Genomic DNA, 27935 nt, shown 5'->3' with positions numbered 1-27935 from the left:
CACTTCAGACTTCTGTTATAATTCGGACGATTGCCATATACAGAAGTTCTCAGATGATACAGCCATCATTGGATGCGTATCAGACAGGAATGATCAAGAATACAGGGGGGTCATCAGTGACTTTGTTGGCTGGTGTGAGACCAACGTACTCCAAATCAACGCCGGCAAGACAAAGGAGATGATCATAGACTTCAGGAGGAAGTCACCCCCTACAACACCGGTGAACATCCAAGGGAAAGACATTGGGATAGTGGACTCTTATAAGTACCTGGGTGTTCACCTCAACAATAAACTGGACTGGACTACAAATACAGACGTCCTGTATAAGAAGGGCCAGAGTTGACTCCACCTGCTGAGGAGACTGAGGTCCTTCGGAGTCTGCAGGACTCTGTTATTCTATGACACTGTGGTAGCATCTGCTCTTTTCTATGCAGTGGCCTGCTGGGGGAGTGGATGCATGGACAGGGACAGGAGCAGGATTGACAAACTGGTGCGGAGGTCTAGCTCCGTGCTGGGATGTCCCCTGGAGTCTGTGGAGGTGGTTGGTGAGGGGAGGATGTTAGTAAAGCTGACATCCATCATGAACAACCCACATCACCCACTGCATGAGTATGTGAGTGGGCTGAGCAGCTCCTTTAGTCAGAGACTGAAACACCCTCGCTGCAGGAAGGAGTGCTTTCGCAGATCATTCATCCCAACAGCAGTTAGACTCTATAACTCCTCAATCACGATGTCATAAGTCACTGGACACTGTGAACATCCACGGTCACCACTTCATGCATAATGGACCTTCCATGTGTATGGACATGTGCAGGTATATATGTATGTATATGTATACGTATGTATATTTAGTGTGTACATGTGTGTGTACATGTCTATAAACAGGAATAGTAGTGGTACAATAGTTATGCTAAGCTATATAGTTTATGTCTTCCATATTTCCAACCATATCCATAATCACATACTGTGTATGCTACCATTGTATATAATGTATTATCTTACTTTTTTCATTGATTGTACTTATTTGTATTTTTGTATTTCCTTCTGATATCTGTACCTGAGCTGAGGTGACGCAAAAATTTCCCTGTTGTGGGATCAATAAAGTCTTATCTTATCTTATCTTAGATGGCCTAAGCCAGCACCACAGGCCCTAGTGTAATGTAGATGGCCTCAGCCAGCAGCACAGGTCCTGGTGTGATGGAGATGGCCTTATCCAACAGCACAGCTGCTGCAACACAGGCTCTTGTTGTGGTCAAGATATCCTCAGCAAGCCAGTGCGGCCCTGGTGTACTGTTGAAGCCTCTAGAGCTGTCTCAGAGCCTCCTGGAGACTGTGCAGTTAATCTCATGGTAGTGAAACTAAAAGGAGGAATGAAATAATAATAATAATAGAAAAGTATTCCGCTCTTCTCCCCGCTGCTCTTCTTCCCACTGCTCTTCTCCCCGCTGCTCTTCTTCCCACTGCTCTTCTTCCCGCTGCTCTTCTTCCCTCTTCTGGGAGGCAGTGGGGAGGTAGAGCGTACAGCCCAATCTGGCGAGGTGTTGGAAGCATATCTTACTTACTTGTCTTACTTCTCTCTATCACCTTTTCTGTCCCTTTAAAAAAATGAGGCTCCATAAATGTTAAAGAGGTAAGCATTTCTCAGGTGCAGTGAATAGATAGAATAAACTGTAGAAAACTAAACAGCAGAAAGGAGAAGAGAAATGACAATTTTAACATAAACCAGTGACACACTTCTGATCAACCCTGGGAGGGCCTCCTAGGATTAGGGTGTCTAGTGATAATGGCCGAAACATCCGATGAATCCAAGGTCCACTACTGACGATATGTCCCAAATTTTAATATTATAATTTAGATTAGATCTTTAATCCCTAAACCTAACCAAGGAAAAATGACAGATTAGCTTGAGTAAAAGAACAAAAGTTAAGGCACACAACGTTGTGTGCCGCTGGTAGTTTCTGGGCTGCTTTTCCTCATAACAGCCATCCCCCAAGATTTTCTCCATTTAAAGCAATGCATTGTCAGGGATTCTAACAGCTAGTGCTTTTACTGAATCATGTGATGATTAGTTGGTCTTGTGTATATGTCTATCTCTGCAGTAAATATGTCATTCATTTTGCTGAGTCTGCAGACTCAGGATTTTAGCATTGCCCCGACCTCACAGCAAGAAGGTCCTGATTCATAACTTGACTGGGGACTGGATGGATTCTAGTGTCCATTTCCTCTGGGTACTCCAGCTTTTTCCCACATTCCAAAACATATATATTTATTTTTTTATTTATTATTCTGTGCTAGACTATAGAACAAACTGTTGTATAAATGTATGGTAAACATGTGATTTGTATGTTTTGAGACAGAGCGTTCTCACTCCCGAGGCGTAACATGTCGACGTTTTGTCACGTCCCGCGGCGTTCCTGAGGAACGCGAAAGGAGACCTTCAGCGTTCTTATGGTACGCGGTGGGTTATGGCTGGAATCCAGTGCAATGACGCTCCCGCGGTAATAGACGTTCCAGCCCTGTATTCCAGCCCTAAACCTAACCTTATCCCTAGCCCTAACCATAACCTTATTCCAGACCGTAACCAGGACTTTAATGATGTTAAATAGCGTGTTTCTAAGCGATTTGAAGAAAAAGAGCGAACATGTGTAGGTTCAGTCCAGACGGTTCTCATATTTCCTCTTTTTCCGAGGTCATCATTTAGGAACGTGGTGGGTAGCCGAAAACGTAATATGGTGACGATTTGTCACCTAGCGTAAAATGTTACGCTTTGGGAGTGAGAACGGGTTGTTTGAGACAGTAAGATGAGAAAAGCACTATATAAATGCAAGTACATTATTTACTGTTCATAGCTTGACAATAACAAGAAATATGTAATATCACCTGAAGAGCAACAGAGGAACCGAAATACTCAGGAGTGACATGCGAAAAACAAAGAAAATGGATCTTTTGTCAGAAATCCTTTATGTTTAGACATGTCTGCAGTTATCTGAAGTAAAGCAACTTGCTCAGGATATTTTGTATGCTTGTGTTTGTACCTAAGTGTTCTTAAATGTGTAGTGACCAAAAATTTCTTAAACTGAGAAAAAAAAAGACAGAATAAGCAGGCCACATTAGACTTTAGAGGCTGTGGCCTGGAGGAGGGGTAAGTAATGTGATAAACTGTGAAGGGGGAGGGACACAGAGCGCAGTCCACAACCATCTGGAAACAGGGAGAGAGGAAGGGAGAAACAGAGAGGAAGTGAAAGAGTAGGACAGACATAGACGAAGGTCTGTTAGAAAAAAAGGAACAAAAGAGCGGTATAAAGAACTTTAATATGAAAATTTTAAAGTCCTACAGAGGAGCATGAAAAATGAACATTAACATGGTCTAGAGAAGAGAAGAGAAGATCCAGAAAACAAACTGAAAAGGCTGTTTGCTCTAGGAAAGACATCTGAAAAGGAAAACCAAGTAAAGATCCAAGTCAGGAGCTGAAGGAGCCTGGAACAGGAGCGTCACAAAGACCAGAGACTTTGAAGATTTGAACCACATGCTAAGGTAAAGTATGTACAGAAATGCTACACTATCAGAAGTATTAGTTAGATACCGTATGTCCCTCCCTATATTTTAAAACTCTATTTTGGTGTTTGCTTCCCCCTCTTACCTTCAAGATTTTCACTTATTTAAAGACATAAAGGGATAAAGATGGCTGTGTTGAGGATAGGAGTGAAGAGCTCGAGGATAAATGAGAAAATTGAACTGTATTTTTGGATCTTGATAATGTTTAAAATATGTTTAAAATAAATGTGCCAAACATTTTGCTTTCATGAAGCTATTCTGCTTTTGGACACAGCTGGTAACTCTTAAACTCTAAAAAAAAAACAACAACAGAGAGACGGGATATGTTTCTGTGTTCTACCAATAGAAAATTGGTATAAACCACTTTTTCTATCAGATGGATATACTTCTTTGCAACATTTTTGCTGAAAATAGGCCAGGGTGGGACTAGCCTGACAAGAAAAATTACATAATGTGTCAAGTGCCTTATATGAAGGTATTACTTTTATTAATATGCATAAGTTTTGGCAGACTAAACAAATTGTACTGAATGAAAATCTCATTATCTGAGATAATAATTTCTCTGTATTTTTTATTTAAATCTTATGATTAAGTTTGAGGGCTTCATCTTCCATCACACGTTTTTATGTCTGTTCTGTGAACTTGCAAAAATAAATTATGTGCAGATTTCCCCAAATCTCCTACACACAAATTAATGATCCGTTGATCAGACTGTTGTGACCCGGGAAAATCAGGTGCTAAAACAAAGGTAAGAAATGCAGTCAGGAATGTAAGATACTGTTATAAATATTTGACCCATATTTTGCAAATTTGTGTTGCAAGATTTAATATATCATTATTAATAATGATAATGCAGTGGGTGTGGATCAGTGGTGACAAATTAATTAAAATCAGAAATCACAATAAATCAGCAATAAAAGAAGACCTACTAATTTTCAGTTTGCACACACAAGTAAACATGCAACACTCAAGGGACAAAGAAATAGTCTTGAGTCATTGCTTATGTCATATTAGCTACTTATTAACAAAAAATCTTATATTACTTCATATAAATTTCTTTGACAGTTTGAATTCCTAAGTACCATAGCTACATTTGAGGCATCCTGGATATTTTTTTCAGATAACTTTGGGTTAGTCTGTTTTCCAGCTCATTCCCCACACTAATCACTGAAACATGGTTTCCTCGGAATTTTGTGTTGTTATAAAATAAAAACCAAATCTGGGCCTTGGGCTCTGTGACTCACAAAGGCATGTAAAATAACTTGAGTATTGTAACTGGGTCTAGTGAGTAGGGGAGGGAACTTCCTTCCTGTCGGAAACTTCCTGTGTGGAGTCAGTAGTCCATGGCACAATCTAAGTGTTTATAAATGAAGACTTTCCCACTAAAGTTGGTTCAAGCAAGTCAAATTCAAGAACCTTTCAAGTATTGTTAAAAAGTGTTCCAATGCTCTGGTATGCTCGATACCAGCCAGAAACGCAAGTCCCCTCTGAGGTTCCGTCAGAAAAAGCATCCAGTGGTAAACCCTGCCAAATCAAAACTACCTGCTATGGTGAGCCATTATGGCATAAGTAGAAGTTAGGGGAGGGGAGCAAATAAGATAAGATAAAGAGCGCGTGATGCTGTGAAATTGCGAGGTTTGAGATTTACAAAACTGCTGAGCCGGCTGCCAGATTATACTCTAAACTAGTGAAATTATGACTTTAATTTAAACAAACATCTGTCAGCAAATTTAAATCAAACATACAACCACTAACGATATCACCACGCAGAATGGAGGAACTCGAAGGTTCCTCCACGGATATTTTGAGCAGCACGTCACGGAGAAATCCCCCGGACCAACATAAATATAACAGATACAGAGGACCTACTCACAACCAACATTCAGATACGCGAGTCCACAAACAAAAGCTATTAACTCTAAACGCAGACAATAAATCCCTAAAACACATTCACGACATGTAAACAAGACGTATGCGAGACATTGATTTTCTCTGGAATCCCGGCCGAAACGTGGATTAGAAACTTCATGCAGTCTCGTCTCAGAGCCTGATCTTATCATTGCTAAGTTTGAACATTTCCAGTTTAAAGAACTTGTTAAAAGCAAACGGTGTGAATTAAAAGGAATGTCTTATGGTATGAACGGCTAGTTTCCTAGGGAAATCAACAACGGACGTAAAGCAATTTTGCCCATTCTAAAACGACACAGACAGAAGGGCAAACACGCCTCTCTTGTCATGGATAACTGTTACATCGACGGACAGTTGTTACAGGTTCCCACTACCACCCCTGTGCCTTGTCTGAATGGATAAGTAGACAAAATGATCAAAACCATATAGCAAAATTATAATCCTTAGATAAGAGGATGGATGGAAAGTTATTAATCTCCGTGTCTCTTCTGCAGAGTGTCCTTTGTCCTGTCTTCCTCCCCTCACCTGTTCCCACTATTGCCAAAGTACTTGCTCATAGGGGGCCATCTGATACTCTCTGTTCTCTGTATTACTGTAGAGGCCTTGGCTTACAATACAAAGACCCTTCAAGCAACTGTTGTGATTTGGAAAAATAAAATTGAAGTGAGTCATTAAAAAGACAGATATTTAAAGATATTTTATATATAGAGAGAGATTTTTTGGCAAATGTGAGACAAGCCTTTTTTGGTCCTTTACCATCAGTAGTTTTTGCCATAGGAACTCTCTCGTGGAGGCCACATTTTGCCCAGCTGTTAACCGAGTCCTAAACACTGATCTTAAATGAGGCAGGTTCTTTAGATGTTGTGATGGGATCTTCGAGTACTTTTTGGTGGGCCGGAGTAGGGCTCATAATTTATTAAGCAAATTTTTCTACCTGGGTATGTTGACAGTGTAGTGAAAAAGAAACAGATTTTTAAATACACATTCACAATCTTTCACTCTTCAACTCTTTTTACTTCAGCTTTTTCCCCCAATAATGCATTAGATTTTTGTTTCTTTTTGGGAGACGGATGAGTGCAAGTGGTCTGAGCAGAACTCTATGATAGAAAGTTAGCAGAGGTGGAACAGGCTTTCACAAAATATTTTGCTTTTTAAGGATAGTATTCTGAATGGCTTCAGCACTGTTGGTTAGACATAGAAAGTGTGCCAAACTTAACTTACTCTTTTGACACAGATCCCTCAACATTTTATAAGACACCCAAAGCACAGCACAACAAACCATGAAAGATTATTAATTTATATTTAACTGTGTTTTTCAGAACAAAACAATGTACTGGATATTTCACAAAGGCTAAAAAAAACAAATAACTAAAATTGATCGGACAAATATTGTTAAAAGATCTCTCTTTGTCCTATTTCCCTCTCTCTTTTCCAGGATGCCAGTGTCACAGGGCTGTTTATGTGTTGTCAAGTATTTGATGTTTGTCTTTAATCTCATCTTCTGGGTTAGTATTTGCAGAATTTTTATTTGATTTCTAAGTTGGCTTTGTGTTTAATTTAAGATTTCTTTGTGGTCTCTACCAATTTAGTGTTGTATGCTGCATTCATTCACTCACACTGTGTTCCACTCTGTACTAAATTTTGGCTGTGTTAACATTACATTTTCTGAGAAGCTAGGAGGATGTGGCCTGTTTGGAGTTGGAGTCTGGCTGTCCTTCACGCAGTCAGAGTTTTCCTCTCTTCCACTTTCATTTCCGTCTCTCTCAGCTGCCAATCTGCTGCTAGTTGCTGGTGGTATTACTATGATAACAGGCTTTCTGGGTTGTCTTGGAGCGCTTAAGGAGCAGCGTTGTCTATTGTTTACGGTAAGACTTCATCCACATGTAATAAAGGTACCTTATGTTGAGAAATTCTAATCTTAGTGTGAAAACATATTAGTGGGGTAAGCCACCCTTGAATGAATCGCTTCACCCTCCAACTGCTCTTATTGTCTCTGCAGTTCTTTTTGATCCTGTTACTCCTGGTCCTGACAGAAGTGACTCTCGTTTTAGTTATCCACATTTTTCATGACCAGGTAAGCTCACTCTCTACAAGGTTCAAATTTTCATTAATTTTTCTTTATTTTCATTTTGAGGTGCTCCAGAACAATAAAAAAAAAAAAAGTGTCAGTTGTGCAAGGCCATGAACAGGTTTAGTTGGACAGATGAGGATCATAGAGACAGGGTGAGATGGGGGCAAATGTTCTGTTTTGGAGACCACTAAAAGGAGCAGTTGAAAGAAGAAAAAGAAGCAGAGTTGCTGCAGTGCAATGTACACAGTAAGGAATGTGAAAATATGTAACGATCCCATAGTTAAATTTGAGAAGACTCATTAGAAAAGGCTAAATTAGGAAGAAAAAAAAGAAGAAAAATGAACAATTGGGAATTAGCACTTCTAAGAATCAAACCAGCATATTTTAGTTTAAAAAAAAAAATCTTTTAAAAAAGGGATATTTCTCTAAAAGTTAAATATCTTAGAAAATAATATATTCAAAACATCATAAAGCATTATATATATATATATATATATATATATATATATATATACTGTATTTATACTGTATTTATACTGTATACTGTATAAATACTTCTGACAGTCTGACAGCTGCTGAAAGGAATCTCTGCCACTGAAGGAGCTGATCAGTGCTGTTAGAGTCTCCTGCATGGGGTGGAAGATGTTGTCCAACAGGGATGACAGCTTAGCCACCATTCTCCTGTCACTCACCACCTCCACTGGGTCCAGGGATCATCCTAGACCACAGCTGGCCCTCCGGATCAGCCTGTTCAGTCGCTTCCTATCCCCAGCAGAGATGCTGGTGCCCCAGCAGACCACATCGTAAAAAAATGTCTGAGGCCACCACAGAGTCACAGAAGGTCTTCAGGAGTGGGCCCTTCACTCCAAAAGACCTGAGCCTCCTCAGCAGGTACAGCCTGCTCTTCCCTTTCCTGTAGAGAGCATCTGAATTGTGAATCCAGTCCAGTTTATTGTTCAGATGAAAACTAAGGTACCCGTAGCTGTCCACAGCCTCAATGTCCATACCTTGGATGTTGAGTGGTTGCAGTGGAGAATGTTTGTGCCTGCAGAAGTCTACCACCAGCTCCTTCGTTTTTCTAGTGTTGATCTGCTGGCACCAGTCCACAAAGCCTTGGGTCAGTTCTCTGTACTCCCTGTCGTCCCCATCAGTGATGAGGCCAACTATTGCAGAGTCCTTAGAGAACTTCTGCAGGAAGCACTGGGTGAAGTTGTGGGAGAAGTGTAGATGGTGAAGAGGAATGGAGCCATAACCGTTCCCTGTGGGGCCCCTGCTCTGCAGAAGACCCTGTCCGACACACAGTCCTGAGTTCTGGTCCGTGTGGTCCGTTGGTGAGGTAGTCCAGTATCTATGTTGTGAGGTGATGGTCCACTCCTGAGTTCTCCAGCTTGTCCTTCAGGACTGTGGGAATAATGGTGTTAAAGGCACTGGAGAAATCAAAGAACATGATTCTCACAGTGCTCCCAGCGGTCTCCAGGTGAGAGAGGGAACAATGTAGGAGGTGAATGATGGCATCATCCACTCCAGCTCTTGCTGGTAGGCAAACTTAAGTGAGTCCAGTGATGAGTTCACCAGGGGCTGAAGCTGAGCCAGGACCAGCCGCTCCAGGGTCTTCATCAGGTGGGATGTCAGAGCCACCGGCCTTTAGCTGTTGAGGTCCTTTGGACGTGGAGTCTTTGGCACTGGTACCACACAATTGGTTTTCCAGAGCTGTGGAACTCTCCCCAGCCTCAGGCTCAGGTTGAAGATGCACTCCATCACCTCAGACAGTTGATCTGCGCAGGACCTGACAACCTGATGCCATCTGGACCCACTTCCTTCCTGGCTTTAATCCTCCTCATTTGCCTTCTAACCCGGGTGGTTGAGTGAGAAACATGCTGGAGATGTGTGCTGGATGTGTACTGGATGCTGTGGTTGGGGGTGGGGAGTAGTGACCAGGGTGTGTGGGGGAGGTGTGAAGTGTCTGGGGTGTCAAAGGTGGAACAGCATCAGTGGGGGGTGGGTGAGTCTGCAGCCGATGTTGAAGACTGCATCCTGGATGAATAGAATAGAATTCAACTCATGTCACAAGTACAAGGCAACGAAATGCAGTTTGCATCCATCCAGAAAGTGCTTTGGAAATAATATAGATATATTACAAAATATGGATCTATTAAAGGTATGTTACAATGTACATGGTATGAAGGTATGTTATGAATATGCTATAACTATAAGTATGCACAGGCTGTAGTGAGTGTACAAGCTATGTACAGGTTATGAACAGGATATAAATATGGTTAAAAATATGAAAACTATACAGAAATATGAAATTATACAGATTGTAGATATACAATTGTGAGTATTAATAAACAGTTATAAACAGTTGTAAAACTATAATTATTGTATTGTACAGAATGATTGTCTATACAACATTTACAGTAGTGTAGTTTAGATCAGTGAGATATGTGGATAATTTCTACAGTAGTTATATAAAGTGCTAGTGGTTGTAATTGGTGGTTCAGTCCATGTTATTGTGTGTATGAGGGTACAGTTGGTAATCAAACCTGTTAAAGAAATAATTCAGTTCATTTGCCCACCTCGCATCCCCCATGGGCAGAAGGTGTTAATCTTTGTGCCCCAAGATGATTCCAAGGCATCTCCAGACTTCTTTAACATCATTCTGCTGAAGCTGAACTGATCAGTCCTTTCAGCTCTCTCTGCACCCCTTTCAGCTCCTCCCTGTCTCCAAATTTGAAAGCCCTCCTCTTCTGCTTGAGGACAGCTTTTATTTCTTGGGTAATCCATGGTTTGTTGTTGGAGAAGCAACACGAGGTCCTAGATAAGTTAATGTAGGCTGTAACGAAGGTCACAAGTCTGTCACTGTCCTTCCCGTGGTCGTCACAAAGCATCTCCCACACAGTAGAGTCAAAACAGTCTTTTAGAGCCTCCTCGCTCAGTGTAAATTTGTTGTCACCTCAAAAAAACTCAACATGCAACCACTGATGTCTAAATCACTAGCAACAAAAGCGAGTACACCCCTAATTGAAAATGTCCAAACTGTGCCCAAAGTGTCAATATTTTGTGTGGCCACCATTATTTTCCAACACTGCCTTAACCCTGTTGGCCATGGAGTTCACTAGAGCTTCACAAGGTGCCACTGGAAACTTCTTCCACTCCTCCATGATGAAATCATGGAGCTGGTGGATGTTAGAGACTTTGCACTCCTCCACCTTCTATTTGAGGATGCGCCACAGTTGCTCAATAGGGTTTAAGTCTGAAGACATGCTTGCACCTGAGACCTCGTAACGCTAATGAGTCACATGACACCAGGAAGAGAAAATGGCTAATTGGGCACAATTTGGACATTTTCACCTCGGGGTGTACTCACTTTTGTTGCCATCGCCAAGTAGGCAATAATGGCTGTGTGTTGAGTTATTTAGAGGGGACCGCAAACTTACACTGTTATACAATCTGTAAACTGACTACTTTACATTATATCAAAGTAAGGGGTGTACACACTTTTGTGAGATACTTAGCCCTGCGACAGCTGGAATGGGCTCCATATCTATCTATCTATCTATCTATCTATCTATCTATCTATCTATCTATCTATCTATCTATCTATCTGGATGGATGGATGGATGGATGGATGGATGGATGGATGGACGCGCCAGTCTGTCTATATTATATATTATATATATACAATTGATTTTTTTATGATTAATTGTATATCCTTGTTTCGTTCACTGTCTTTTTGTCAGCTGGATTCAAAAGCACAAAAAGATTTAAAGGAAGATATGAAGATGTATGAATCAGATCCTGGCCTTAAGAATTCCTGGGACAATGTCCAGAAAATGGTGAGCATTTTTACTGAACAGCACATGAAAATACAATAATCCTCTTTTCAACAGAATAACGGATATACTGTGTAGCCTGGGAAATTAGTTGCCACATGGGACACAATAACAGGGGTTCTTGCAGCATTTTAATGGCATACAGATAATAAACAAAAAGGAAAAATCACAAAACATCCAATAAAAAAATATGCACTGAAAATACAACAGTGGCTCTGTCTACAGACAAAAACAAACGAAGGAACAAATTAATACCAAGCCAAAACCACCAAATGATTGCAAAATGACCGTAGGCACTTACACTACAGTTTCACTAGCTTCATGTCTGGACACACTGGAGATTGCAGACTCTGCATCTTGCTACACATATAAGTTCATGGAGGTTTCTAGTCCGTGCGGAAGGTACTGATCACCAACAACAGCTACAAACACATGCACAGTCTTGTTAAATATTGCCTTAAAATTTTTAAAGTATTGACACAATAAAGTCTCAACACATTACAGTCATATTTGCCAAGGACTGCATGAAGCAATTTCGCACCACAGTCTGCGATACATCTCCAGCTTGGTGCAGTCCAAACGCAACCCCAATTCAAAATAAACCTGACAAAACCATAGACCAAGATGCAGTTGGCAAAATCTAGAAGTAACTACTGTTCTTGGTGATGGTGCCACCTTGTGGTGGACGTTTGTCAGTTTAATGAACTTTACAGCCACAAATTATGAACATTAAAAAAACACAGATTCAAAATAAGTGATGAGAGTACATGACAAGAGTATAGGCACCCTAATAACCCAAGAGAAAACTGTCAAGTCAAAAGGATCTACATGAGTTTACACGTGCAAATGTTAAACGTAGATTAAATATTTGGTATTACTGTCCTCTTTGCATCCTGTCATCTGCTCTTCCAGTTCAAGTGCTGTGGCGTAACCAACAAAACAGACTGGTATAACGTGCTGCAGGGAAAGCTACCCTTATCATGTTGCTCAGTTGGGACACAGACGTGTGTTGAAGGATGGACTGAGGTTTGTTGCTTTTTAATTTTTATTTTTTGGGGGGATAAACCTCTCAAATGAAACAGAATTTTCCTACAGATCAATGAATGTATGTGTCACACATACTGCTTGGGCAACTGCATACTAAAGTCTTTGCATTTTTCAGAGCAGAATTTGCTAACAAATCTTAGTTTGGTAACTACAAGATTTATGTTTCAGGAATTGTGTAGACTTCAACTCTGAGTCAGTTACCAGGGTAACAGACTCTGTGAACTAAACCTGAGGCTATGAAGCAAGATTTTGGCTTATCTGGGTAACTTTAGGGTTGGCCCATGGTTTTCTGTGGTCAACTACAAAGTTGGTTCACTTCTTACCAGGGTAGATCACTATAATGCGGTAGATCTAACCAGCTCTGCTCCAGCTTAGGTTCCAGATTCAAGATCAAAAGATATGAAATCACCCTAAGCAATTCTCCAGAAAAAAGCATCACAATTGCTGGAAGATCCCTTGGACCTCTGCAGGAAGAATAGCAGGTTCTTCAAAGTTTTCAAGTAATTGAAAACTCAACTGGCTTCTCTAAAAATGTAAAAGAACCCACCCACCACTTTAATGACACTCTAGATCTTGTTTTAACATATGGCATAGAAACTGTTTACATTTAAGAATATAATCCACCCACTGTTATCATCTTCAATGGCCTGTACCAACACAGAGCATGAGCCTGGTTCTGTTGGAGGTTTCTTCCTGTTATAATGGAGTTTTTCCTTCCCACTGTCGCCAAATTGATTGCTGGGTTTTTCCTCTGTATGTATCATTGTAGGGTCTACCTTACAATAGCCAGGGTCTACCTGGAGCTGAACAGAATTTGTGCCTGATCTTGCCTTAATTAAAAACGGATCACGGTTTGGATTTGACTTGCGGTTCAAATGGCAGCATAGGTTCTGATCCATAACAGAGCCTGTGATATCTTCTGGTTGATCTGGTCAAATAACTGAGACTATTTAGGTGATTTTTAAGTGGACAATATGTTTCTGAATTCAGCCACCATTCTTTCCAACATGTTGTTTGATATTTAATGACCGAATTCTAATCTGTGGACAAATTTGCATCTAACATAGTGTCTTTTACCCTGATAACTGACTCAGAGTTGACGTTAACTCTCTGGAGCAGAAAACAGGAGTTTCACACATCTCAGGGTTTAGGAACTCAGAGCTGCTAGCTAAACCTGCATACTGGAATATAGCCCTGGCATTCTTCTTCGCTTTTCTTTCTATCTATAACTACTCTGCCTCAACTGTTTCCCCATGTCGTTTGCAGCCATGCTACCAGAAAGCAAGAAAGTGGCTGATAAAAAACATCACCTCTGTCCTGGTGTTTGGAGTGTGTATTGGTGTTGTGCAGGTAGACAATATTAATGTTTTCTATATACTATACATACATACTGTCCATAAACAAAATGTACATTTAAACTTAGTAACTGTTTGCCTACCCTTTAGGCTCATAAAACTTGAAATAACGTATCTTTTGGTAATTATGTGTTGTAAGCTGTAGCTCAGTTATTTGTACATTTACAATGAAAGGTGGTATAGATTCCAAAATCTTAGATCATATATCAGCTATTAGGAATACTTGTGTTTAGTCTGAATTTCTTGATTCAGTTATTCATGCTGATTGCTTTTAACTGGTCGAAATCACTTGCATTCGCTTATACACTGTGGATGTGAACATGGGCAGCTGAGGACAGTGCAGACAAGTAGTTCTTGTTATACATCCTAGTCCACCTGGAGTCTGAGTGCATAGTTGGTGCATTTCTGTGTAGTTCCTGTCATAAGTAGCGTTAATGACTTGTTAATTAATGACCTGTACGTCTCCTCTTGTTTTGTCAGATTTTGGCCCTGGTGTTCTCCATGCTCATGTATTGTCAAATTCTTTCGGTCGAGAAACACTTGGACTAACTGCAGAAAAGCTGTTCAACAGATGTCACGTGACGCCTATCAAACTCATGAACTGAATTTCTAAAATCCATAATCCAGCCTGGAACATTCCACTGATTAATTTTGGTTCAGATTTTCAGTCATTACATTATTACATGGCAATTACTGTTAACACCGATTTACTTAGTTCTTCCACACCGCGCTGTACAAAGACATCTGTTAACTGGGATATATTAATTAACCTAGTAATGACTATCATTTCCTTCATTGTAGATACAATTTGACAAATATTTATTTAGTATATACTATATTTTTAGCCTTTGGATGTCATTTATCTAAGATGTAAAAAAAAGCACAGAGGAGCACTCTTAATGGACTTCTTATATAGCGCTTTTCTACTGTCTTGAAGTACTCAAAGCGCTCTATACAACACACCGCATTCACCCATACACACCAGCACCAACCTTTGTCAGTGCTTTAACTCATACTCCAATGGATGCATTGGAGACCAAGTGGAGGTTAGTATCTTAGATTAGTAAGCTTAGAGCACCTGGTATTCCCAGGCAGTCTCCCATCCAAGTATTAACCAAGCCCAACACTGCTTAGCTTCCAAGCCCAGATGAGATCGGGCGTGCTCAGGGTGGTATGGCTGTAAGCACGAACTGCTGCAAGGGGCTAAATACACAAACTGCTGGTTCAGTTTGTGTATTTAGTCCAGCACGGTAGTAGCAGAAAATATATTTGACACATGGACCCTGGAAAATAGATTTTTATTTGACGTTTAATTCTAAATTTCTAGCCTGTAAAATGTAGGCATACTGGATATACATCTGCTTCACTTATTTTACCGCAACAATTTTCAAATATCCTCATAGTCACTCAGAATGTAACTCTTGGTATTCCTTTATAGCCTATATATTCTAACTGATACAGGGCAAAATTTAAAGTACAGATGCAGGCAAGGGTAGTACTGGTAAAATTTATTAGATGTGAGGATCACTGATATCCACCCTGCTTAAAGGTCACAACATGCACAAGAATTTGAGTATGTTGAGACATTAGTCTCAACATACTCAACATGACTCCAATGTCTTAACATTAAAGTTCACCTAAAAATGAAAAACAGTAAAAATAAATAAATAAAAAATGTCCTATTTGACAAAAGTTTGAGTAACAAACTGAGTAAGCTTTGTGAGACTAGCAGAAAGTAAGATAAAGTACATGAAGACTTGATTCAGGTGATTCCCTGTAAGACGTGCAGCTCAGTTTCAACTCCATCCATCTGTTCCCTCTCGCTTGGTCGCTCCGTGTCTTTGGACTGTGGGAGGAAGCCGAAGTACCCGGAGAGAACAACCCACGCAAACAGGAGGAGAAGATGCAAACTCCACACAGAAAGGACTTCACATAAAACCAGTAATTTATCCTTTAGACATTACATCCCCTGTGTGGCATATATCAGTGTTTTGCTTGTAAATTGGTGTAATTAATTAACAAAAACAGTGAACTATTAAAACCTTAAGAGAACAGAGATGGATGTTTCATGTCAAAATAATGTAAAGTGCCTTTGCAAAAAAAAAAAAAAAAAAAAAAAAAATCAATAAAAACATAAAAGGTAAACTCACAATTACATACATACAGTGTAAAGACTGTGGCTTTACTAAGGTTTTAGGTTGAATATTACATTATGTCCATTCATGTTAATACTTACATCCTTAAGGAATTTGTCCACTTTCAACAGGAAACGGTTATTATTTACAATAAAAATAATAAAATATTACACACACACACACACACACACACACACACACACAAGTTATATAGAGAGACAGATTTACAACTGTGGCTAAGGAAGCCCAGATTGCCTGGAGTGAACAGATGAGCACAGGGACAATATGCTCCACACAGAAAGGCTCCTCCTGGTGGATTTGAACCCAGGATCATCTTGGTGTGAAACCAAACCAAACAAACAAAAAACAACAACAAAAAGGGACAGTCCCTATTACACCTAGTGCAATTCAAACATGTAGAATCTCTCCTCATAACTTACAGACAGGAGGCGTTTAAATGCTCCTACTCAAATAGAAAATAGACACACAAAAACACTTTGGATCATGCAAAAACACAGACTGTTCCAACTCAATTAAAAAAACTGGAAAAATAGCAAAAACAAAAAAATCAAAAACTTTAGTGTTTACCTTTTGTGGATTAAAGACCTGTCAATCAAACGATAGCAATAGAAATATCAGTCACTAATCTCTAAACATTATACCCTCTCTATATAGCTTTTGCTAACATACACAAATCCACATCTTGTGATCCCATGTAAATTAGATCCACAGAAAGAACAATACCAGTAGTAAGGCATGCAGTGCAGGAACTAACAAATCAAACTTTAGAATAAAATGCAAATGTAAATATTTGGAAATTGACTAAAGAAGACATAAAATCTTGGTCTGCTTTAGCTCACTGGATAGTTGTGAAACTAAACTATAAGGGTGATTGTTAATTAGATTTTTCAGTGAGATTCAATCTTAAAAGGGTACTGGGTGGCTGGTGGTATTTACAGGTTTTTTTTAATACAAATAAAGTGTTTAGACTCAGTCTTAAGGACACAGAAACAAGTAGGAGTTTTTACCAATTCACTGAACAGAAAGGAAGAAGGCAAAAATTGCCCAGTCACTACAGAACAGAAAACTGATGTTAGAGGTATTCTCAATTTAACTGACAGGCCTTTTTTTTTATAAAATAATCTATATTAGTAACAACAAATGACTTGTGCAAATCAAAAACCTGGAGAGTCTTTCTAATGTCAGCAGAATTCAAAAGGCTTCAAGAATTACTGAGTGTTTACATAAGGCCATGGAAGAAAAAGTAAGTCACATATTAAAGCAGAGAAGGTTTCTCTATTCCTCTTCACTTTCCCGTCAGGTCCAGCAGTTGGTGTTTAGTTGAAAAAAAAACAAAAAAAACAAAACTGCTCAGTCATATTCTAGATGCGCATCCAAAGTTACTGCATTCTCCTGCAGATGAAAAAGTCTGTATGATTAATTATACAGAGGAAAAATTAGAGTTCATAACAGCCGAGGCCCGTCTGTAAAAAACATAATCACAGTCAATGCAAAAATGAAATCACTTACCCATCCTCCATTGCTTTTCAGCCATGGGGCGAAGTTCTCCATGTAGCACTCTGCATAGCCTTGCATCCGCTGAGTTCCCGTGGCTGTCACTATTCGCCGTGATACTTCCATGCTGACAGCCATCCGTTGCAGTGTAGGACTGGCTGTTGGTTGCTGAGAAAGAGTTTCAGCTACATGACTGCTGCTCACAGCATCCAGGAGTTTGGAAAACGATGCATATGAAAGACGGGTCAAACTGGAGCGAAGAAAACGGTCCGATTGGATCTGTTAAATGATGCACATTTGCTTTGAGTGCGCACGCAAACACATGAGGAAAATTTACACCGTCTTCAGCTTTATGTTTACCTGAATTGATTAATTTATTGTAATTATTATTATTATTATTATTCCCAAAACATTTGACAAATGAATAAAGGACCTTTACAGACAGTATAATGAACCACTACTTACCACAGTATTGATAGAGTCTCCTTCCGAAGAGAGCACCTTGACAAGTTCCTGCACTATTGTTTCTTTATCACATACTGCTGAGAAAGAAACATCAGCTTTACTGAAGATGAAGATATTATAGTTCTTGATCAGTTTTTCTAACTTCACATAATGTACTGCATGTATTTCTGATCTATCAATTTTTTTTAATCAATCACCAGTTGCTCAAGTGTTTTTCCGGTGTTATCAGTCACCTTCAACCAATTCAGTAAGGTTTCTTTAGCTGAGAGACAGTCCAGAGTCCCAAAGCCTTAGAAATGGCTTTGTAACCTATTCTGATGTCTGTGAAGGTTCTCAGTCATCCAGGTCACCGTAGTCAAAGGAGCTTGCAAAGAAAAGCATCTGGACTTCTTTAAGTTGCTTGAAGACGTTTCACCTCTCATCCGAGAAGCTTCTTCAGTTCTAAGGTTAAATGGCGGAGAGTCCCAGATTTAAACCCAGTGGGAGTATCCCCTCAAAGAGGGACAAAAGGACCCCCTGATGATCCTCTAATCGCCTGAGCGAAGGTGTGAAAACGGGTGTGGGTCCCAATCAGCCAGGGTTTTCAGGTGAGCTCATTGTGAAACCTAGCCCCACCTTATCATGCAATTTCCTGAGGTCAGATGGCCCAGGATGTGAGTGGGCGTTAAGGCGTCTGGGAGGGAACTCAAAACTGGATTATAGATATACCTATTCTGATGTTAGTGACCTGAACCAAGTTCAAGTCATTTGTTCTTGAGTTTCTTTTTATTGTGGAATGATGTGCTGGTTTTATCTTATCAGGTTCTATTTCAGGTCTGGCAGTGATGAGTAAGTTCTGGGTGTGGCTAGTGAAATTAAACTCACCATTTCCAAAAACGTGGTTAATCACAGTTAATTCATGAGTTGACAAGGGGGGAGGTTTCAAATAGTGCCAAGGAGATTTCGGCAGCTTTTTCCCCATAAATGAAATAATAAATAAATGACTATATTTTATATTTATTTTTTGGACACAATCATATGCAAAAAAACAAAATCAGGCAAGGGGCAAATACTTTTTCATGTAACATTTCACATGAGCCCCTTCTATGATGTTTCCTGTGTTACAGCATAGGTAACTAATTTGATACACTCAGTCCTAGTTTCCAAGTTATAATTAATACCTAACAATACGCCTAACCTTGGAAAATATTGCTGCATATTTTAAGCATGCTGTAGTCCAGGTCAAATAAATAAATAAAATAAAAATACTTAAACAAACAAAACTTGGATGCAAACTGACCAAAAACCATTATCCTTGCTCTAAACTACCATGTCACAAGTGCTGCCTTTCTGGAGCATTTTAGATGGGCATCAAAGCCTTTCATAGTACAGAAACAGTTTTGCTGACAGTGACCAGTAGTTTACCAGTCACATTAGATTAAAGTGATATTGCAGCCCCGAGTCTGCAGGACCTCAGTGATGCATTTTATTCTGTGGATAAAAAATTTTTTGCCACCCCTTGCAGACTGGCTTGGCATTAAGGGTGCAGCTCTACATTGGCTCTTATCAATGAGCCAATGTAGAGCTTAAGAAGAAGAGTTTTTCAGTAACTGTTCATCTCAGGATCAATCTTCTTCTGTTTGGATCTGCTTCCACTTGGTAATATTATTAGAAGATAACATCTCCTTTCATTTGTACACTGATGACTTTGAGTTATATCTTCCACTAAAATATATATTAAAAGGCTGGAAGACTAACAATTTCGTCCAGTTGAACAAGAACGAAACAGATTTTCATCATCTTTTGTCCATCCAAATCTCCATACAAGCTCCTTTGCCAGCGTGTTAGATTATTGTATCCTATATTTTACATCTCTTGCAAAATATAACTTTGTGACTCAGAGCTTTACTCTGACAAACAAATTTGCTCCGTTGTCAAAAACCAGCTAAGCGTCATCACCTCTTTGAAATCTTTTGTCCTTTCAGCAAGACTGCTGACTGGCACATCATTACAGTCTTGTCCTTGCCACATTAGAATTCATTTAAGAGCTTACTCATTATTTTTAAGACTCTTAATGGGCAGGGGTCAGCTTATATCACTGATTTAGCTCCTATACGTCTCAGATCTTTTGTAGAATCAAAGCTCTTTACAGATCTTTACATACAAGTTGATGCCTCAAACAAAAAGGTGATGCGGCCTTTGTGGTCACTGCTCCATGTGTATTGAATGATCTTATCACCTGAAATGGGGGGGGGGGGGAAGAGAGGAGGAGGAGGAGGAGACCCACATCTTTGCTTCTGAGTCTAGACTCAAAACCCACCTTTGTCCCTGTTAATATTCCCTTGCTAACAAACTAATATCTCATTTGCTGCATGTCTAACTCATGCATCCCCTCCTGTCCTCTGGTGGTTGTTGTCATTTTTAACGTTTTGATGCATCTGGGGTGGTAGCAAAGTAAAACACAAAGACGGTGCTCTGCACTATTGAAGAACATGAAAAATTTATGTTCATTTTGTGGTTAGTTGCTACCCTATAGGACCTTGTAAGTGTGAAAACACGGTAAATCTGCTTTATAAATACATTTTACTTACATTTATTAGTTACTTTACCGTTCTGTGAATTCTAGTTTGGGTCAATATACCATTTTAAAGTGAATTAATGTATATGCGTGGCTGTGCATGCAATTACCTGTTGGTGGCTGTGTTTTGGGACTATTTCTCTTTATACTGGTAGACTTCTGGGCAATCTTTTCCAGCTTCTCTGCCACATTACTGTAGAACTCAGGAGGGTGATCTGTATGGACAAATGTATATGAAATATCCATGAACAATAAAAAGACTTTTGCCACTCAAATGCAGTCAAGTGTTTAATTTGAGTTATTGCAGGAGAACTATGTTCACTAGTATCTTCCAAGAAAGCAATGGCTGACTCTGGTTTATTAACCACTGTCTTCCTCCTCAGTGTGAGTGCTGCCTTTGGCACTATAGCTCATTGCAGCATTCTCCTTCTCAGGCTAGCTTCTATTCGACTCACTGAGATACCCTTCAAAATAATTTAAATCTTATCTCTCCCACCTCACTCAGTTCATTCAACTAAAAAAAAAAAAAAAATGTCAATCTCATCCATTTTTAGTTGCCATTTAAGTCCCCCATGATCTTAAATATTAATATCAAAATAAAAGTTGTACCATAGAAGTTACCTCCTTTGAGTGCAAGAACCTTATGTAGATTATCTTTGTCAACAAGATCATCAAATAAAATTCTTTAGCAAAAAGTGAGAAGAGGTTCCTGAGTAAAAGTCAGATGAAAAGGTGCTGTAATGGAAAAAAATTCCTTGCCCTACTAAATTAAATGGTCAGGAAGTATTGCTGACATCAATCGGCATGAATAGTTCACCACACAACAGGTGAAAATTACATTTAGATGAATACATTTATGCAATTTTTATACATCTTTAATATTACAAATGTACACAAGACGAGCGAATTTTGTGTGTCCAGGTGATTAAATACGACTGATATTTCTTCTTTTGGAAAATGTAACAGTCAGAGAGCTTACTGGGAGAGATGACATTTGGTGTAGGCTCCGGTTTTTTGTTAATTGGTAATGTGTCAGGTCGCTGCGGATGAGACGGACGCTCCTGTTTGTCCTTATCCTTCTGTAACCTTAAACTGAAGATCTTGGAGAGCTTCTGTTTGATGTTTTTTTGGCTGAGCTTTTTCTTTAGTTTCTTTTCACTTTCATCCTCTTCTGATGTACAGGAGGTGTCATCCTGTGGAAACAGTTGAAGTATTTAAACTATTAAATTTTAGTTAAGTACTGATAATTATGATGAGAATAAAGGAAAAAAAAAAAAAGAACCAGTCTCAGACACTGAAGTGAAAATTATAAATTTTTCCCATTTAGTACTCTTTTCTAGCCTCCATGGTCTTAATGTATCATAGTACTAATGTATAACAATACCATGTAGACACTACACTACAGGTTTGTGTCCAACATCACTCATGGTGTTTCATGTGTTCCAGCTCAAAACAATACAACACACTTACTTCGCTTTTGTCTTTGAGGTGTGCAGGTTTTGCTTTGCTCTTCCTGCCCAATGAGCCTTCAGGGTCTTTGGCAGGACGTTGTGTGCTGTTACGATGTGGCAGTTGCTTTATGAGGTCTTTGAATCCAGTCTTTTTTTCATCTCCTGAAGTGACAACCTGAGGATTCCGCTCATCCTTTGTTTTTGGTTTTGGGTTGGAACTAGCATGGGAAAACAAGACAATTCATTAAAAATAAATGGTCACATAAATAATATTGCAAATATTCAATTACTATATTTAAAATAATTACTTACTTAAACCTTTAGATTGATTAAAATGTAGTAAGTCCTAAAACTATCTACCCTTTAATCATTGCTACTCACTGGTAAAGGTCACAAACGGCACAAGTCAGTGAGTTATTATCCAGAATGTTGTGTCTTGAGCTACAATTTTTTAAAAAAAGATACAAACACAAAGACAAACAAGCAAAAAATAGAATAGTAGTGAGTTATATTACCTGTACTTGTGGTGATCGTTGTAGGCCCCTCCTACCCTCCCAGGCCTCTCTTTCAGAGGAATTAAAAGGGAGCGATGTAGAAAAGCTTGGAGCACTAAATGAGTCTCACTCTTAATCTCAATCAAAGAGATGGAGGACACAGATGAGCGGCGTCCTTCAGAGTCTGACATCACTGCAGTTTACAGAAGAAAAAAAAAACTTAAGTCATGTTATAAAATCCTCAAAAAATAAGCTACAATAGAGTGAAAAAGTGTTTGACCCCCTAATTTCCTCTTTTTATGCATGTTTGTCACACTTAAATGTTTCATCAAACAAATTTAAATATTAGAAAAAGATGATACAAGTAAACATAAAATGCAGTTTCTAAATGAAGGTGTTTATTATTAACCCTTTAAGACCTACCATAGAACCAAGTCCGCCAGAGCTTATAGTATATTTTTACATCGTGTGGTGCCATTTTTGGGAGCATTTCAAGTTGCTATACATCAATACAGCAATTATAGCCCAGATTTTAATAATATGTATTCATTAAGTGCATAGTAATTACATAAATTGCAAAACCGTGCAATAAACTACAAAAAAATTGAAAATCGTTTTTGCTTTTTTAACATATATTTCTAGTTAGAGAAATTTAAGAGGCTTATCCCTCAAAACTGTAAATAAGAAAAAGTTGCACAAAATAGTTTCCTACCACAGGAAATTTATTTTGAGTGTCTTCATAGTTTTATTTTTGAATACACCAATTTTTATATACTGCAGGAAAAACGAAAATAAATATTATACTACAAATTTGCAAAAAAGCAGCATATGCATCAAAATAAACTATTTCCAGCAGTGCAATATGAGTCCTAAGCATCCCAGAAACGACACAGAAAGTCATAAAGTCAAAGATAACTTTTAAAAACACCAGTATAGACCCTGAGGCCCTGATGGTAAAAAAAAAAAAAAAAAAAACTACATTTCCGCGAAAATGACATCACTTCCGGTTTCGGGCAGGTAATGGCGGACATTCAAAAGTTCGCGCTGACGGATCGGCAAAGCGTGTTTCCGTAATATTATGTTTTTGTTGCTGCAAGTGCTTTTTATGCAGTTTTTGCAAAGCTTTATGTGGAAGGAAACCGTGACCTAGGACAAGCTGATGGCATAAGATGTAAGTACAACTCCTCCAGTTTCATATGCAAAAAAAATTATTGCGCTAGCTTACGTGGTTGCAGAGCTACCGGGATTTAAAAATAGTTACACAAAACAAAGCGTGCCCGCTCCGACCGGCTCTAAAGGGTTAAGGGGGAAAAAAATCCAAACCTACATGGCCCTGTGTGAAATAGTTCAATTCAACTGCATTTATACAGCACCAAATCACAACAACAGTCGCCTCAAGGTAGGGGTGGGCGGTATAAACGGTAAATGATAGAAACGATATAAATTTGACCAACGGTAGAGATTTTTACTATACCGCTCTACCGCAATAGCACATGTTGATGGTGTCATCATCAAGCTGCACCTGTTTTGGTCGAAAGCATTGCAGCAGCTGCAAACAACATCATCTGCAAATTGTGCTGGGCAACAGTAATAGCAAAAAGATGAAGCACTTTTGGAATATGAGGAAAGCCAAAAACTGTGCTTCCTCCACTTCCCTATCATTGATTCACTAATGCCGAATTCTCTCGCAGCCGCTCTATTCCCATGTTGTTGCAGTATATTAATGACCAACCTCGTATTGTGGATGGATTATCTCAGTAGTTTTCCTGACTGAAGTTTAGTCCGTTTATAGCATCCTGTTATGCAATTGCATTTGTCCCTAACCACCAGAAACCCTCACGTTATCTTTTATTGAGTGGAAAAAGGTTAGCGTTCATCCTTCAGCTTCACTGTGCTAATGTTATGCCAATGTAGCTGTTTTGCTAGCAATCACTTAGGACAGGGGTGTCGAACTCCAGGCCTCGAGGGCCGGTGTCCCGCAGGTTTTAGATATCACCCTGTTTCAACACACCTGAATCAAATTATTAGTTCATTAACAGGCTTCTGGAGAACTTCAAGACATGTTGGTGATAATTTAGCCATTTAAATTAAAGCCATTAAACTTTAACTGAACAAACACACACATCCACACATGTGCAATAACACTAAGTGCAATAATCTTTTCTGGCATCGTTGTATTTTTACTCAGTTGTATATAGCATTCGTATTCTATTTTTTATCTTATTGTATATTTTTATTCTATTTTATTCTACTGTATATAGTATATTATTTTATTCTATTCTGTACAGCTGTGTACTGTATTTATTCTTATTGTATTCTAATTTTTGCGTCATAACTTTTGCACTGTCCACTTCCTGCTGTGACAAAACAAATTTCCCACGTGTGGGACTAATAAAGGTTATCTTATCTTATCTTATCTTAAATCAGCTGTGTTGGATCAAGGACACATCTAAAAAAATGCAGGACACCGGCCCTCGAGGCCTGGAGTTCGACACCTGTGACTTAGGACATCACTATATACCAGCTAGTCCAACTTCAGTAACCCTACAAACGTCACTGCTGTTTAGTTTTCTGTCTTCATTTATGTTGGAAGTGATAGCAGAGCTGTACGTTTTAATTTTTTCAGATATCTCTCAGTCAGAACATGGCACATCATGTTTAGGTGGAAACTAGCTAGCTAACTTCTAACTCCGTTGAATTGAATAAATTCTGTTTTCATGGATGCCTGGATGTTAAACTTAATTGTTGCACCTGGTAAAGCAGCAACGCTGATCATTTTATTAAAGATGAAAGAATTTAGACAGTTTTTAACTCTCAGTGATGCTGCAGTGTTCGTTTGACTTTGGGACCTGAAAGCAGATGGACTTTTGGACCCAGATTACTCCGCGAGGCTCCTGACTACGGTAACCGTAATGCTCCGACAAACATTTTTGACAGATTTTTGAGAGCCGTGTACCACATAAAATCTGTTTGAGGTCAGTAAGCACACCCAGAACCAGGCACACTGTCGATTTTTGAGAGAATTAAAGGATTTTAAGCGTGCCTTAGTGTGTAGAATACGTTATACAAAAGAAAATAATATATCGCGATACATATATCGTTACCGCACATGCTTCAAATTATACCGTGATATGGATTTTAGGCCATATCGCCCAGCCCTACCTCAAGGCACTTTATATTCTAAGGTAGACCCTACAATAATACATTGATGGAATTTCAATCTTTTAATTATCTTATGCACTGTTGAAGTTAAACTATCCAAATCTCTTTCTATCTTTATTTGAGGAACATTAATTTTTTTGAAAATTATTGAAATATGTAAAGACAATTTTTAATTTTTTGTACCAAATCATAATTACAATCACCTGTTGACATCACGTGTTTCAAATCACGTCATTATTTAACAAATTCACCTGATTGCTAGCACTACATTGCTCCTATCCCAACCTTTTACGGAATATGTTGCAGGTCTGAATGACAGCAAAGGATGTCTATTTACAAATGAAATAAAGTTGACCAGACAAAACATGAAATATTTTGTGTTCATATTGTCTGCAATGACATATAAGTCAAATTTAGAAATCACTCCTTTCTTTCTTTCTTTTTTTGCATTTTCCATACTGTCCCAACTTTTTCTGATTTGGGTTTCTAAGATGGGGCCTGATTATTTACGACCTTGTATGTGAGGAGCAGGATTTTGAATTCTGGATTTAACAGGGAGCCAATGAAGGGAAGCCAATACAGGTAAAATCTGCTCTCCCTTTCTAGTCCCTGTCAGGACTCTTGCTGCAGCATTTTGGATTAACTGAAGGGAGTTTTTAGGACATCCTGATAATAATGAATTACATTAGTGCAGCCTGGAAGTAATAAATGCATGAACTAGTTTTTCAGCATCACTCTGAGACAGGATATTTCTCATTTTAGAGATGTTGTGCAAATGGAAGAAAGCAGTCTTACATATTTGTTTAATATGTGCATTGAAGGACATGTCCTGGTCAAAAATGACTCCAAGGTTCCTCACAGTGTTACTGGAGGCCAAGGTAATGCCATCCAGAGTAAGAATCTGGTTAGATACCATATTTCTAAGATTTTCAGGGCAGAGTACAACAACCTCAGTTTTATCTGAATTAAGAAGCAGAAAGTTAGAGGCCATCCAGGTCTTTATGTCTTTAAGACAGTCCAGCAGTTTAAATCAAATGACTGGATAATGTCCTGCATTAGGAAATTCTGATATTTTAATCTTTAAATCTCCTTTCCTTTGCTCCAAGATGCAAAAATGTAATAATAATACAACTAATAATATAACTAAAACAAACCTTAAATACTAATCCATATGTTTAAAATACACAGTGACTTTCAAATGTCCTCCATTACTGAGGAAAATTTTGCAGACCAACAAAGCCAGTCTGCCATTTTTCATATCCTCCCTGGTGAACTTGATCTATCCACAGAGTTGATCAGCAAATTGTTTATTGTGGCTGATTTTCGTCTAGTTATCATGGAACTGACTTCATGATCCAATGATTGAAACTAGCACTTACAATCGACTGTCGTTATGCATGTTTTTTTTTGCTTTATTTTAATTTCTGGTGCTATGAGAGTGTTTAGTTCATCAACTTGGGTTAGACCAACACAAACTGAACCAGACTAAACATACTTCACTGCACTGTATGTATGTGTGCTGCACAAATTCTCTCTGGAATTAGTAACGTTTCTCTGATTCTGACGTATTGCGAAGTTATCCCCCAGTGCTTTTCCTTATTTGATGGTAGTATAAAGAGCTGTTCCTTATAATATGTATACTCATGTACTTTCTTATGCTAGTAACTCAGTTTTTTTTTTTTTTTCCCTAAGGAACAAATTTGCTCAACATAAGAGACAAAAATGACATGGAAAAACCCCATGGAGCTATAGAATTGACTGCTTATTTACATGTTTCAATTAAAGAACTTTTTTTCTAGATAATATTCAAGTGACGTTCGATTGTGTATACGTTCTCTACGTTCCGCCCAATCGATTCTTTTGCGAACTCTCTGTTGTTGTTAACAGGTTCGAAACAGCTTGAAAGAGAAACAGAAACAAACAAGTGATTCTAATAGTTCCATTCCATTCATTCCTTACACCACCTAACAAAACACCGCCTTACACACTTTTTATAACCCCCCTCCAAAAAAACAAAATTTACGACGACCCTCATCTATGAGATACCTCTGCCAAGGTACTCTTTAATATCGTTTAAAAACTTTAGCTCAATTCATTTTAATCAAAGAATACGTGAATTAAGAACAGTAATCGCCCGACCGACCAGGGACAGAACTTTTCCGCGGTATTGATGACTCGAGTTCAAAGAATATTTCACTAACTTTTACGAAAGGTAAATACATGCTAGACTGAGACAAACTTATATATACAATAAAAACTTTGTACCTCGAGGTGTGTCTCGACGTGTCGAAGTAGACCCGAATTGAGGTTTAGAGTGTTTTTGCCGTTTTCTTGCGCAGCTACATTGAACTCCGTGGTAATCGTCTTCTTCTGCCGCTTCCACGTC

The 27935-nt window shown here is 38.8% G+C and overlaps 2 protein-coding genes and 1 pseudogene across 3 annotated transcripts; 1 reads left to right on the top strand and 2 right to left on the bottom strand.

Moving 5' to 3' along the window:
* The first annotated feature begins 3197 nt into the window (after nt 1-3197).
* tspan4b (tetraspanin 4b) lies at nt 3198-15828 on the top strand. The gene is made up of 8 exons (XM_085453389.1): nt 3198-3535; nt 6900-6969; nt 7138-7329; nt 7464-7538; nt 11276-11371; nt 12281-12394; nt 13682-13765; nt 14251-15828. The coding sequence occupies exons 1-8, from the start codon at nt 3528-3530 to the stop codon at nt 14317-14319; spliced, it is 708 nt and encodes a 235-aa protein (XP_085309515.1). The 5' UTR covers nt 3198-3527; the 3' UTR covers nt 14320-15828.
* LOC146710784 (5S ribosomal RNA) lies at nt 14837-14955 on the bottom strand (annotated as a pseudogene).
* On the bottom strand, nt 15259-27935 carry bcl2l12 (BCL2 like 12). Of its 2 annotated transcripts, none has more exons than XM_085453386.1 (8): nt 27815-27935; nt 22409-22580; nt 21913-22111; nt 21422-21635; nt 20553-20657; nt 17886-17962; nt 17436-17699; nt 15259-17318 (listed from the first exon to the last, which is right to left on the bottom strand). In XM_085453386.1, the coding sequence occupies exons 2-8, from the start codon at nt 22576-22578 to the stop codon at nt 17277-17279; spliced, it is 1071 nt and encodes a 356-aa protein (XP_085309512.1). In that variant the 5' UTR covers nt 22579-22580; nt 27815-27935; the 3' UTR covers nt 15259-17276. The 2 variants fall into 2 exon arrangements, with proteins under 2 accessions (XP_085309512.1, XP_085309514.1); XM_085453388.1 differs by having other exon boundaries at nt 17886-17959.

Source organism: Copadichromis virginalis, linkage group LG4 (genome assembly GCF_057382275.1).
Source record: "Copadichromis virginalis isolate Kocher_CV1m ecotype Utaka linkage group LG4, C_Virginalis_male_GT1.1, whole genome shotgun sequence".
NCBI classification, from domain to species: domain Eukaryota; kingdom Metazoa; phylum Chordata; class Actinopteri; order Cichliformes; family Cichlidae; genus Copadichromis; species Copadichromis virginalis.
Note: the sequence above shows the minus strand (reverse complement) of the source record. Positions and strands in the feature narration are given on the sequence as shown.

What these genes read in the sequence shown, in the direction of transcription:
- tspan4b (XM_085453389.1), top strand. An exon ending in GGGACAATGTCCAGAAAATG is followed by an intron (nt 11,372 to 12,280) that starts GTGAGCATTTTT and finishes CTGCTCTTCCAG; the next exon opens with TTCAAGTGCTGTGGCGTAAC. An exon ending in GTGTTGAAGGATGGACTGAG is followed by an intron (nt 12,395 to 13,681) that starts GTTTGTTGCTTT and finishes TGTCGTTTGCAG; the next exon opens with CCATGCTACCAGAAAGCAAG.
- bcl2l12 (XM_085453386.1), bottom strand. Translation starts at nt 22,578, where the DNA reads ATGTCAGACTCTGAAGGACGCCGCTCATCTGTGTCCTCCATCTCTTTG. An exon ending in ACCTCAAAGACAAAAGCGAA is followed by an intron (nt 21,636 to 21,912) that starts GTAAGTGTGTTG and finishes CTGTTTCCACAG; the next exon opens with GATGACACCTCCTGTACATC. An exon ending in ACCAAATGTCATCTCTCCCA is followed by an intron (nt 20,658 to 21,421) that starts GTAAGCTCTCTG and finishes TTGTCCATACAG; the next exon opens with ATCACCCTCCTGAGTTCTAC.